Source organism: Tiliqua scincoides, chromosome 4 (assembly GCF_035046505.1).
Source record: "Tiliqua scincoides isolate rTilSci1 chromosome 4, rTilSci1.hap2, whole genome shotgun sequence".
NCBI lineage: Eukaryota > Metazoa > Chordata > Lepidosauria > Squamata > Scincidae > Tiliqua > Tiliqua scincoides.
The window spans coordinates 143,720,698-143,733,985 of NC_089824.1; the positions used below are offsets into that span (position 1 = coordinate 143,720,698).

At 43.9% G+C, this 13,288-nt stretch overlaps 1 protein-coding gene across 2 annotated transcripts in view; it reads right to left on the reverse strand.

Moving 5' to 3' along the window:
• Positions 1-649: 649 nt before the first annotated feature.
• MIGA1 (mitoguardin 1) overlaps positions 650-13,288 on the reverse strand; it is a 47,152-nt gene continuing 34,513 nt past the window's right edge. For both annotated transcript variants that reach the window (XM_066624304.1, XM_066624303.1), the window contains 6 exons: positions 12,208-12,294; positions 11,405-11,503; positions 10,415-10,549; positions 3,274-3,327; positions 1,888-2,004; positions 650-1,755 (listed from right to left, as the gene is read on the reverse strand). In XM_066624304.1, the coding sequence (XP_066480401.1) occupies positions 1,537-1,755; positions 1,888-2,004; positions 3,274-3,327; positions 10,415-10,549; positions 11,405-11,503; positions 12,208-12,294 (711 nt within the window). In that variant the 3' untranslated portion in view covers positions 650-1,536. The remainder of the gene's footprint in view (positions 1,756-1,887; positions 2,005-3,273; positions 3,328-10,414; positions 10,550-11,404; positions 11,504-12,207; positions 12,295-13,288) is intronic.

Genomic DNA, 13,288 nt, shown 5'->3' on the forward strand with positions numbered 1-13,288 from the left:
AGCACGTCATCCCCCCCAGTGCGCGTCACCCCCCTTGCACATCACCTGGTGCGGCCCACACCCTCTAGCGACACCACTGTTCTTACTGCAGTATGAAATGGTACAGTGCTACATCAGTGGTACACCAGTGGGGCTGCTCAGATGGTTACAGTGCAAAGAGCTATTGGCAATATCACATTCTCCACCACCCTACTGAAAAGTTCTTTCTAATCATTGTCATACAAGGACTATGCTTCTAAGCTTAGCTCTGCCTTGGCTTTCCTAGATAACTCACACAGAAGGTCCTGGCTGTTTTCCACTCAGGAAGAGGTAGCAGGTCATCTCATTAAAGCAGAAAATATCAGCTTTGATTCATTGAGTTCTGTTTTGGAGCATAGGATCATGCCATATGATAGAAGCCATGAATATCTCGTCACCTTTCAAGACTATACTGTATATACAGTACAAGCACATACCCTAGCAAACAAAAGCAGAACAAAGTTGTTTGTAAGATTTAGGTGAAATGTTTTCAGAAATATTTTGAGACCAAACTTTTTTGTTTGATGTACCTACAAACACACATGTATATCTTTAGCGACCTCATCTAAACTGAAAGCAAGATTTCTGAGGAAAAACCAAGACATTTAAATGATAAACAAACATGTATTTCAATAGGGTTGCATGAGTCTTTTTGCAATGCATTTTATCTTAAAAATATACTACATTCAAACAAGATACTATTTTAGCTTATTCACAACTAGTATAAAGTTTTAAAAGCTCTCTAAAGATGAAGGGGATTAAACCAATTTGTACTAAACTGTTGTTTACAATTTGTTGTAACAAATTGTATTGTTTTTATTTCAACTATTGTATAAGGCCTCACTAGACTGTGATTTTCCACATGGCTATCTGATGCAAAACTTCAGCAAAGATTGATTTACATAGTAGCCAAAGTACACAATTTAGCACTTAAATTTTGCAACAATGCTTATGGAGTGCCTTGCTGCCCAAAGGCTGAATTAATTAGCTTATATACACAAAATGCTATTTCAAGGCAAAGTTAAGTTAAATACATTGTCACTACAAGTGTTAGGTTATTGCACACTTCATTTAAGACAAAAAAGGGGAAATAGCTTGGCAAAAACATGGCTAGGTAGAGCTTTTGAGACTTTGTACCAAGCAATTCACACAATATAATCCTTTGATACAAACTTTTTTTACTATACCATATATCCTTGTAACAAGTTCAATCACAAATAATATCAGAGGCAAATGTACAGTATTTTCACAAATAAATTTCACAACTATTTAAAAAACTTTGGGATTTATTACATAGAGATCCAATGACAGCTAAGCTGCTCTTTCCAGATATATGCAGTAATATTCTCAGCAATTATTTCCATGTTTTTTAAACCTCCCTGAGTCCTTATTTAGCAACACTGCAGATTTTCAGGTAACTACGAGTACTTAGGAAAAAAAAGAAGCAGCAGCAATGGCATCTTTTCTTGAGAGAGAAAGGCAAAAATTGTGCTCACACTAAAACCAAAAATCAAGAACCTATTGTACTTTTGCTTCCAAAAGGCCACTGGGGGCTGCATGTCCACACCCGACTACACAGCCACTGACATGCCGCAATGAGTCAATTCCAAGGTAGGCCAGAAGAAGATCAGTGTGCCGAATTAGCAATTGCATAAGGTCTTCTGCTAGATTCTCCAGAGTTGAATATCGTACTTTTTCGAAGTCGAAAATGTCTTTCAAGAAATAAAGCACCTGATCCTAGTAAAATAAAGAGGAAAGTCAGTTACATTTGGTAATCTGCGGGTTCTGGATATTATATAGAGGAATATTTTCTAGTTTTACTCTTTGTTTTTAGTTTGCTTACAATAAGCTCTCTACAGCACTGCATACCTTGAAGAAACTGCATAACTCATTTAGAGAATTTCTGGGGCCCAAAAAGCCCCATGCCAGAACAGGGCTGATGTGTTCACAAATAGCGTAGAAGTGTGCAAAGAAGCCTTCAGGAACCTGATACAAAATTTGTGAAAAGAGAGAAAAAATAAAGGTAAACCTTTTCACCTCTGAAACTATGTCACTGTTAATCTGATGTACAACATATGCATCCCAATCCTATGCTCAGCTAGCCGCCTGCACAGTAGCGGCAGTGGACTGTTGTAAAAGCATTATAAAGTGCTTTATGACACCCAAAGAGTAAAAGATACTGAGGGAAGGGCTGCACCTTTTCTCCAGGTGCTGCATCCTGCCAACGGCCAGCAGGGCAGGTAAGTGCTGTGCTGGGTGGCAGAGGGGCAGAGGTAGGACTGAATGGAGGCAGAGAGAGGGTGTTTCAGAGCATGGGGAGGGCAGGGTTGGGGTGGTTCAGGTCCTGGAGGGGACAGGGGCAGTGGAGGAGGTGTCTGCCATGTCTTCATCCCCTTCTCAGGCCTGAAAGCCTTACACAGGGCTACTCAGTTATGCAGCAGTGATTTAGCCCCATTAAGCAGGCTGGGGCTCTATAGGGGGTAAGGGAACAAATGTACCCTGAAGAGACCTCCAGCCTGCTCAGTTCCAGTGATGGATACAGCTCCACTGCGCCAGCATTGGATAGGATTGGGCTGTAAGTGACTATTTCACAAAAAGAGCTTTCCGTTTAATTAAAGTACCTTTATATCAAATAATAGTTTGATCCTTTATCCTTTACACAGATATAAATTGGTTTATAAACCAATTTATGTTGTGGGTCGAGATATTTCTGGCTTTGTATTTTTCTCTCTTCACAGATATACAAATATTTCTAATCTCTGGACCCTTTAAAAAAATTATGAACAATTATGAATTGTTTTCTACATTGAGCATTATTTGCCGCACCAACTGAGCCAATTATTTGAGCGTTATTTGCTGCACCAACATGTGAATTAAATATAGTTTTATATATAAATATAATTCTACTGAGCAATTTTAAATGAATATATTAATAAAGGGATTTTTATTATTCTTCATAGTTGTTATTATTCTGGTTCTTCATAGTTAAACCTAGATATTGAACCAAGTCATTCAGCATCTTCTAATTGGTTGGAATCTATCACATGTAAAAATGCTGGGGAAAATGAGGCACTAATTAATTTCCTATCACATATGCCACAATCAACAGTGGAGGACGCGGTTGCTATTTCTACAAGTTGTTGTTATTAAGAATATTTATACACAGCTTTTCAACAACACGTAGTTCACGATGCAGTTTACATAGCTAGAAGAGATCAGAAAATCACAAATTAAGAAAATTAAATGTCTACTTACCTTCATTTGTTGCTTTTTTTGTTTCAGAACTGACCAGCAACTTGAAGCCACAGCCTAAATAAAAAATTTTTAAAAGTTATTTATGCACCTGACTTTTATATTTATAAATAACAACCAGAAAGTATGATCAAGTATGGTTTTCCTAATTTTTAAAACTGTGTTATTGCAAGTGTTAAAAAGTGACCCAAGCTCCCTTTTACTGCTATAGAGTCATACTACTTTAAAAAGCACTTCAGGCACAACGGGAATACATGTACAGAGTTGCCCTGATGAACTTAACACATACTTATACAAGCTGAACTACAGCTCCACGCATTGTAAGGAGTTTCTGCATCAAGATGCTGTTCTGTTGTACTCCTAGATGAAATCAGTGAAACCAGAGCAGTATCAATGCCAGCAAATTATCACAATGCTATATTTGATTATTTTGTACACATAGTTGCCTCTTTTTCTTGAATGACTGTCTACTGCTATACTGTGCTTCAGTGAACTAAGCTGGACTGCTGTATGTTGTTTGAAACATCTGAATCTAGTCACTTGTGAAAGACAGGAAGCTGGGTTCAAAGGACTGTGGTTCAGCTTCCATAGTATTGTACATAGTTTTCAGATTCCAGACTGTTTTAGTATACCAAAAGGGAATGGTTACTCCTGAACTATGAAAGCAAATAATCCAGGCAGTTTTTACATAAAGGTTAGGATCTTTGTTCTCTAAAGCTAGATGCAAACTGTATACATAGTTAGCAAATTTCTCAGTTTAACAGAGCCAAACTAAAAAGAGAAGACTCTTTGTATAGGGGGGGGGATCCAAAGGCCTGGCTGGGCCAGCACAAGTCCCTTGCACTGGCTCAGAAGTGTCGCAAAAGTGCCATAAGGCGCTTTTGTGCCATCACAGAAGGCCAGCCGGTACATGGATATGCACCAGCCTCTGGAGGCCGAATTCAGCCTACGGAGCGCCAGCACCTGGTAGGTTTGCATCGGCCTGCCTCAGCTGGTATGGGGGTCTGGGGAGGCAAGTCTGGCGCCATTCCAGGGTGGGGGCAGGGTAGGCAGTGGGTGGGTCCATGGGCAGATTGGACCTGGGTGGGTGGTGGAGCCAGGATCCAGCACTTAGGCTGGATCCTAAACACCCTCCCGGGTGACCCAGCCAAGTGCTGGGCTGCTCAGATCTACAGCACCTCTTTAGGTGGCACAGATCCAAGTAGCCCCATTCAGGCTACTGCTGCATTGCCCAGTGTAAGGGGAATAGATTTCCCTGGCCCCAGATTGCACCACAGCCAGACCCAACCTTGCTGGATACAGTGCAGACCAGCCTCTTCCAGCGCAGGATAGGATTGGGCTGTAATTTTGATTAGTGTTAATTGCCCCAGTAGTAGGCATATTACTATCCTATATTCTTGTTATCATTTGTCAGTGTCTTCTAGAATACATGGTGTTTGTATCAAGTTATATGGCAATTAATAAATACATTCTGGTTTTCATATTTTAATACCATTACAGCTGAGGTTGGAGCCAAAATCTCCAGCATATTTTTCATGCCAAAAGTTGTTTTTAAAACCAGAAGTATTTGAGAAGCAAGAAAGAGACAGTACATACTTTTGTTTTGACCACATTGTAAATTTTTTTAACTTATAAGAAAAAAATACTTTAAATAGTTTTTGACACAGCTAAGCAGTTTTGTCCTAATAAGGATTGAAATAATACAATATACAGATGGCAAACCTAAGTTTTTGTCTCCCATTGGGCATAACAGAATCTGAATGGAATGTAATGCTGCTTCAGAACTAGGAGGTACTAAGCTACTGACAAAACACCACTTACTGACTCTGTATGTGTATAAGTCTGCAATCCTAACCACACTTTCCTGAGAGTAAGCCCCACTGAACAAAATGAGACTTACTTCTGAGTAGACCTAGTTAGGATTGTGTCCCAAGTCTCTCTTTTTACATATATAAAATCAGAACAAGAACAAAATGCACACAAAAACCTGGTTGGTTGAAGCAACAATTCTAGCTCTTTCTAAAGAGCTCTTTCCTTGGTGACTTCTGGTTGACTGGAATTTCCTGAGGGGTCCTCAAATATCATTGTTTGTGAGACCCACTTAAGCCCAATTGAGGTGGGGGAGGAGATAATCCTTGCATCAGTATATCTGCTTTGCTCATCCTCTTGCTAGACTTACAGCCCAATTCTGAGCTGCCCCTTTCATCCCCTTCCCCTGGATAAGGGAAGTAGCCCCGCAATGAGGCTACTCTTCTGTGGTGGCTCTTGTGCCGGCGCAGAATCAAGGGTGTCCCGTGTTGGGCCATGTGGCCCAACATGGGGTTCAGGATCCAGTGAAGCTGAGATCTGCCAGTCCTGCACCCCAACCTGCTCCCTCTCCCTACCACACCTCCTCCCCCTGCCCCAGAACACCTTCTCCCCACCCCCACTCACCTCTCCATCACCAGGTGGTTCAGGCAAGCCTCTGGGCGGTAGAAAGTGGGACCAGCACTGGTGCTGGTCCAGCACAAGCTAGCGCTGGGCTAGCTCTGGCACTGGGCCCATGATAAGGCTCGTAAACGTGCCTAATGGCATGATTTCGACAGTGTGCACTGCCGGTGCACACAGCACTGAATGGGGCCCTGAGGCCCCAATCCTATCCTTTTCCACCCCCACTGATGCAGCTGTGCTAACATAGTGTGCACTGCATCCTGTGGGAGGGGGCACTCCAGGTAAGGGAACATTTATTTCCTTATCCAGGAATAAGCCTCCGGCACAGGAACGGGTCTACTTGAATCTGCAGCAGTTATTTAATTGGTGCAAATCCAAGTGGACCTGGGAAGGCAGACAGAGGCGTGGAAGAGAATAGGACACTGGCACTGCAGGTGCTACTCAGACCCCCTTCCATCCCTTGTTCTGACCCTGTTCCTCCCCCTTCTTACCCCATTCGTCTCTCCCCACCTCTCTCCTGCTCCTAACTTACCAGCACCAGGGGATGTTAAGGATCCTTTAGTAGGCCATTATACTCCCCCTCTTGCAGAGGTGGCTCGGCTGCTCTGGATGGCATGTTGCATTTTGTGACAACCATCAAGGACCTTATGCCACTTGTTCCTAATGCGACTAGCTCTGGTCACATAAGGCTCATATAGGATTGGGTTGCCCAAGGCCCAAATACTAACCAACTTTCCAGCACTGGCATAGCTCTGCCAATGGGACGTGTGCTGCATCCTGCAGCTGGGTGGCACTCACGGACGCCTCCTCAAAGTAAGGGAATGTTTTTTCCCCTTACCTTGGAGCTGCATTGCCCTTATGTTGGTGCTGGAAAATGGGTTAGGATTGCGCCCCAAGACACTGGTGAAAATGGCACCAGTTTTTGAGCCTGTTGCAGAAGACAACAACCACCTGTAGAGGCCACCCACTGTGTGAAATGAGAAATGGAGGGAGGTCATAAAGTGAAGAAAGAAAAGGGGCTAACTGAGAGATGGGATGCAGATACCTTTGTGGTAGAAAAAGAGAAAAATGAGGTAAACAAGGTGGGAACGCAGAGAGAGCTATGGTGGCTCAGAGAGGAAAAGAATGTGTAACGGAGTAAGGCGCAGAGAGATCTGTGGGTAGGGAAACCGAAAAAAGGAGGATAACTGAGAGATGGGGTGCGGATCTGTGGTAAGAAAGAGACAGAAACCTTGTGTGTGCTGTGGAGTGCAGAGAGAGAGAGAGAAAAAAAACCCCAGAAGAGTGGGTTCGCATAAACAAGGTTTCAAAAAAATAAAAAAGAGCCATGTTATGGGACACAGAGAGATGGCGCTGAGATAAAATGGCATCAAAATATTTTTCCTCAGATCACAGCAATGTATTCCTCTTGGGTTAGTGAAAATACAGAAACGATCCTTAGGGCCAAATTAGACATGCATGAAAACATGAGGAAGAAAAACAACTTCCAACCAGAAACACCTTGTATTTGTAAAATATTTCTGCATAACAAGACTGGGATGCACTGGGAGGAGAAGGCTTATGCACTAAATTCAAGCCACAACCCCTCAAAGCAGTAATGGGTCCTTGAAAGACTGATTTCCTCAAATCTGCACTTCATGGGCTAATTGCCAAAGAATGGGGTGGGGGGGGCTGAATTCATGTTTCTGTAGCAACAGGGATTTTGTTGGCACTCCCCCTTTCCTTTTGAAAAGCTGAAAACTAAAGAAGCAGTTACATAACCACTGTCTGATCCCACCTGGCATTTCTTAAGCAAGAATGCATGCTTGGGGTCATCTCACCTGGAGATTTCATCATCCCTAAACAGTATGATGTCATTCATCAAAGTTCCATACAAGTTTCTAATTTTAAAGTTAACCATACACTAATTTGTTCAAATTGTGAGACATGAGATAGAAGACATTTTGCAGAAATCCTAGCTGCACTGGTTTCTCAATATTCATACTGAGTAACTGGATCAGTAGAACTGATAACTAAGAATACATGCATGATCGGACAGGCCATGCAGTTTAGCCACCAGTTTACCGAGATTAAATTTTTTTTTTCTGAGTAAATTTTTTTCTGAGTAAAGGTAAATTGCAAATACTATGTAAGATACTCTGACATATGGGGTTAGGAGGACAAGTTGAATTGTCTGGTTTTTTGTATGTATTTTTAATGGCTTAGATATGTGGATAAAACAGGATGACCAGATACCTATACCTTTAACCACTGTATAGAAGAGGTAATTTTGGTAAGTGCAGCTTTTTAAACCCTTCCATGTTGAGTTGTATACAACTCTCTTATATACAACTATTAAGGGCCCAGTCCTATCCAACTTTCCAGCACTGGTGCAGCTGCAATTCAGCCCTGAGAGAAGAAAACAAGCATTTGCTTACATTGAGGAGGCCTCTGTGATTGCCTCCCCACCACAGGATACAGTGCACACCCTGTTGGCATGGCTGCACTGGCACTGGAAAATTGGATAGGATTGGGCCATAAGCTATTTCTGCCCAATGTTGCATATATGTAACAGGGATCAAATGTGTGCACGTGTGGGCTAGGCAGAAATGGGTTAACGGTATAGGCACTTTGTCTTCCATTATATCTAGTCACCCAGGGATAAAAGGATTAATTTTTACTCTTGTACATATCAGCAGCACTCCTAGAGGAGGGGAAAGTGCTAAGTTTTACAGGGTGCTTCAACATGCCCTGTAACCTGCACATCCACCTCATTATTGGAGCAATTCCGGGCAGTGAGAGCAACTTGGAGGAGACATTTCTCTTGCTCATTTCTCATGCTGCCCAGAATGGCTCTGAAGGCTCTGAAGGAACAGGGGAAGGGCAGCATTGAAGCGCCCTGCAAATTGTAGTACTTTGCCCCTCCTCTAGGAGTGCTGCTGATGTGTACAAGAGTAGAAATTACTGCAGATACTAGCCTATAAGTCGATCCCACAGATAAGTTGAGGGCAGGCTTTGAGCCAAAAATCATGGAATTTTCTATGTCCCTCAGATAAGTCAGGGGTTAAACTTAGGGGGGTGTCTGACTATAGTTTTGTCTGATTTTACCGAGGCCAGATCCTGAAAAATAACCTACCACTAATTGTTACCTAAGAACTATAGCCTCTAATTTATTAAAAACATAGTAAAAGATCATAAGATACATCTTTATTCTTTTTAAATTCTGGTCTTCACCACCTTTTTGTAAACACTATCAGAGTAAGTGCACTGTAAGCAACATACCCAACCCAACGGCAGGACAGCGCCTTTCCACCCAAGCCGCCGAGGAGGCGGCGGAACGACCAAGTGGAGGGCCTAACTGCCCTGTCCCTGCCCCAGGGCGCTGTCCTGCCGCTGCTTCGGGGAGTGTGGCTGAGCAGGCTCGTCCCTCTGAGGGGGGCTGGGGGGAGAAGGAACCCCCCGCGCCAGCGCTTCTCCCGCCAAGCAGCTTGGTCGTTCCGCCGCCCCCTCGGCGGCTTGGGTGGAAAGGCGCTGTCCTGCCGCTGCTTTGGGTGGGAGCCTGGAAGGTCGAGAGCTGCAGCCCTGCCTGAACTTTCCTGCGAGTAAGGCCCATTGACTAGAATGGGCCTTACTTCTGAGTAGGCCTGCCTAGGATTGGGCTCTTAGGCTGCCATTCTGGCCACACTTTCCTGGCAGTAAGCCCCACTAATGAACATTTGGAAGTGTGCTTGAGGCTGGCTGTCAGCAGCCTGATTCACTTCAGTGCAAGTCATCAAGTGCTTCGGGGAGCACGGCTGAGCAGGCTCGTCCCTCTGAGGGGGGCTGGGGGAGAAGGAACCCCCCCTGCCAGCGCTTCTCCCCCCAGGCGGCTTGGTCGTTCCGCCGCCCCCTCAGTGGCTTGGATGGAGCGGCGCTGTCCTGCCGCTGCTTCGGGGAGTGTGGCTGAGCAGGCTCGTCCCTCTGAGGGGGGCTAGGGGGAGAAGCGCTGGCGCGGGGGTGGTTCCTTCTCCCCCCTTCGCGAGGCTCATTCCCGGGGCCGCTTCGAGGGCGATCGAGTGTCCGGGTGCGATGGTGGGCCAATCGGGACACTCGGGGCTCTTTTCCGCCCCTTTCAAAATGGCGGGCGGGAGGCTCAGTGCGCGATTGACCGGATTTTGCTTCGCGATCGACCGGTCGATCGCGATCGACATTTTGAGCACGCCTGTACTATACTATACATGAGTATCTAAAGGTAATCTTATCTAAAGGTAATCCTTTTATTCCAGGGTAACTAGATATAAAGCAAGACAAAGTGCCTATTCCTTTAACCCATTTCTGCCTAGCCCCTCCTCTAGGAATACTACTAGTGCACATGACTTGTTATCATACAAAGTACTAAGCACTCTAGCTAGATCCAAGAAATTATTTGAGTTTTATGGTTAATTTTTAAGAGTACTAGCAAGCAGTCTTGGGAAAGTCAGTGGAAGTACAAGAAGGTATAAACATTCATTATATACATACATTATAAACAGCATTATAAACTGCTAGGTAAGCACAATACTATTTCAAAAGGCTTGAAATATGCATCTCCCACAATGCAGTTTCTTCTACATTTAAAAATTGTGGAAGAGGAGTGCAGACATTAACTACAAGTGCTACAAGTACAACTACAAGTGCAGACATTAACTACAAGTGTTACAAGATTCTGTAACAATCATGAGAAAAGATCAGAGCTCAGAAGAAAACAGTTACTTACAGTTTCTTTGAATGAAGAATTGAGCCAATGGTTGTTAACAACATTCTGAATAGACATTGGTGGATTCTCTAAATCTTCAAAGGAATCCATTAATATGAAGTCCAGAACGACATCATAGAAATTTAGATGCTTCACCTTGATTAGGACAAAAATGTTTGAAGTTATTCAACACGGGGCGCAATCCTAACCAACTTTTGAGCACTGACTTAGCCGCAATGCAGCCCCAAGCTAAGGTAACAAACATGCTCTTATCTTGATGAGGCCCCTTTGACTGCCTTCTCACTGCAGGGTGCAGTGCATGCCACATTGGCACAGCTATGTCAGTGCTCAAAAGTTGGTTAGGATTACGCCCACAGTTATACAATTTAAAGTTTAATAATAAAACAGTATTCTACATTTCACAGAAAAGGCTAATTTTTATTAAAGAACAGAACACAGTGGTCCTCAAACTGGTTTGCGACTGATTTTTGGTGGGTGACAAAAAGGACCACCAAGCTGGAGAAGGCTGCGACTGCTGGCCTTTGGTGGATCACGCACAAGGTCTACTGGGGCACTACCTGGAAGCCGTGACCAACGAAGTACAAAAATAAAGTTGTGGGCCAGTACCAGCTGTGCTAAAAATGAAGCTGTGGTGCTAAAAATAAAGTTACAGGTTGGCATGGCTGGCATCAGCTGTGGCACCACAAGGCATTCTGGGGTGCTACCTGCCCTCTATTACCCACAAAGTTGGTTGCGGTGCTAAAAAGATTACGAACCACTGGCCCAAAAGCTTACAGTAATTCTGTGCATTTTTGCTCAGAAGGAAGTCCCACTGTAGTCAATGGGGCTTAGTCCCAGGTTGGTATGCATAGGATTGCCACTAATTAGCTAATTAAAATAGAATCAATAACTCGAAATACAAAGTAAAGATAAAAATTGCAGCTGTCCAGTCAAATAAATCATAACAATTACAAACCTCTTAATTGAATTGGAAGGTCAAAATGTACTTACTCCCCAAGCAGCAAGTTCCATTTCAGTATTAGTCCAATGATCTGTTTGCTCTAAGAAAAAAATCATTTCATCAAAGACTTCTTCAAATTTTTTTGGATTCTGTGAAGTAAAACCAAATAGTAGTAGGAAAATTAGATACGACTCTCTTTTTAAGCCCTTACCTCAGTGGTTTCCAAACTCTCTGGGAGTTTGGAAACTGCTGTAAGTTCTTCTGGGGGGAGAGGAAAAGGCAGTAATGTGATTACTGTGATTGTGTTGCTGCCAGGAGCAAAAGGGCTTTTAAAACTCGCCTCAGACAGTGCTGGCCTCCTGGGGAAATCTGCAGAGTCTGTGGATCCCTCTGCGGGGTTCCCCAAGCCTTCAAACTTCTAGTAAAAAAAGAGACACTTCTGGTTTCGCAATGAAAACAGGAAGTGCATTTTTTAAAAACTGTTTTCAGATGTTTGGAAGCTTGGGGAAACTTGCAGAGAGGTCTGTAGGCTCCCCAGACCTCCCAGGAGGCCAGCACTGTCTGACATGAGTTTTTTTTAAAAAAAAACCCTTTAACCTCCAGCAGCAGATCACAGAGATCATGTTGCTTCCTTTGCCCTACTCCCGCACCTTAAGGGGGCAGAGACAGGGCATTCCTGGTTGGGGTGTCATGACACCCCAGTTTGGGAACCTTTGTCTTACCTTAAAAAGTAATTGTTTATCATTTAAAAGTGGGCAACACTGTGCAATCATGCTAACATGATTAACATGGTTAATTTGTAAGCATGGCAACAAAGGAAGCTTACATTATTAAACAACAAAACGGTGCTTACCTTTTTCGCTCTTGTGATTAAAGCAGATAAAATTTTTCTTCCACTTTCAGCAAGGAATATTCTGTTGGCAGTATCTGAAAGAATTACCTGGAAAATATCATCAACAATTACACAGTTAGAAGTTTGCAAAACCTAAGGGTGCAATCCTACCCTGCAATGGAACAGGCAAGCTAAGAGGCTTACGCCGTATCTAGCGTGGGATAGAGGCCCAAAGCGGCTCGGCCAGAGGCAAGGGGAAACTTTTCCCTTAACCCTGGGTAAGGCACACTTGTCCCTATGGGTCTCCTCGGACTTGTGCCACCTCCTGAGGTGGCGCAAGTCCGAGGAGAGCGGAGCAGCTTGAAGCCGCTCCAAACTCCCCCAGAACGGGAGTTGAGATCCAGCATAACAGCTGGATCCCAGCCCCACCTCCTGCTCCCCATTTGCCCACCCCCAGGGCCGCTCACAACCTGCCCTCCCCCTGCCCCAGAACACCGGGTATGGCATCGGTATGCTATCATCACCATCCCTTCTAACACAAACTTAACCACCTGAATTTGCTACTCTCTCCCTGATCATTTGTGGGATCCTCCCTCTATTTCTTCCACTAAATGAGCCTTGACAAATCATGACCCCCTAATATTTCTTCCTTACTGCAACAAAGCCTAAGTATGCATACATAAAATAATTGCATATTCTTCCCCATTTACCCTGGCATCGCTCCCATCACATTCCTATGTAGTCTCCTTTGTGTCTATTTCCAAATTGAGCCCTGTGGGCAGGGTTCCGACTCCTCTTCTATTATAAAGTACCATGCACGCTGTTGGCGCTAGATAATTAACATCATCATCAACGTTCTACCTACATTTGCTTATGTGAACAGAAAGAAGAATTCCCTTTATCTACATCTGCATTCCAAGTGTTTCACAGCCCAAGTATATCCTCCCCACACATGGGCACAGCTGGGCCAAAAATGGGTGCTCTGCATTCAGTGGGGGGGGGGGGCAGATCAGGAGGATTCAGCAGGAAAAGAGCTTTACCTCCACTTACTCCTGCATAAGCCTTCCACTCCAGTTCAGACCTGCAATAGTGATTTTGCTGG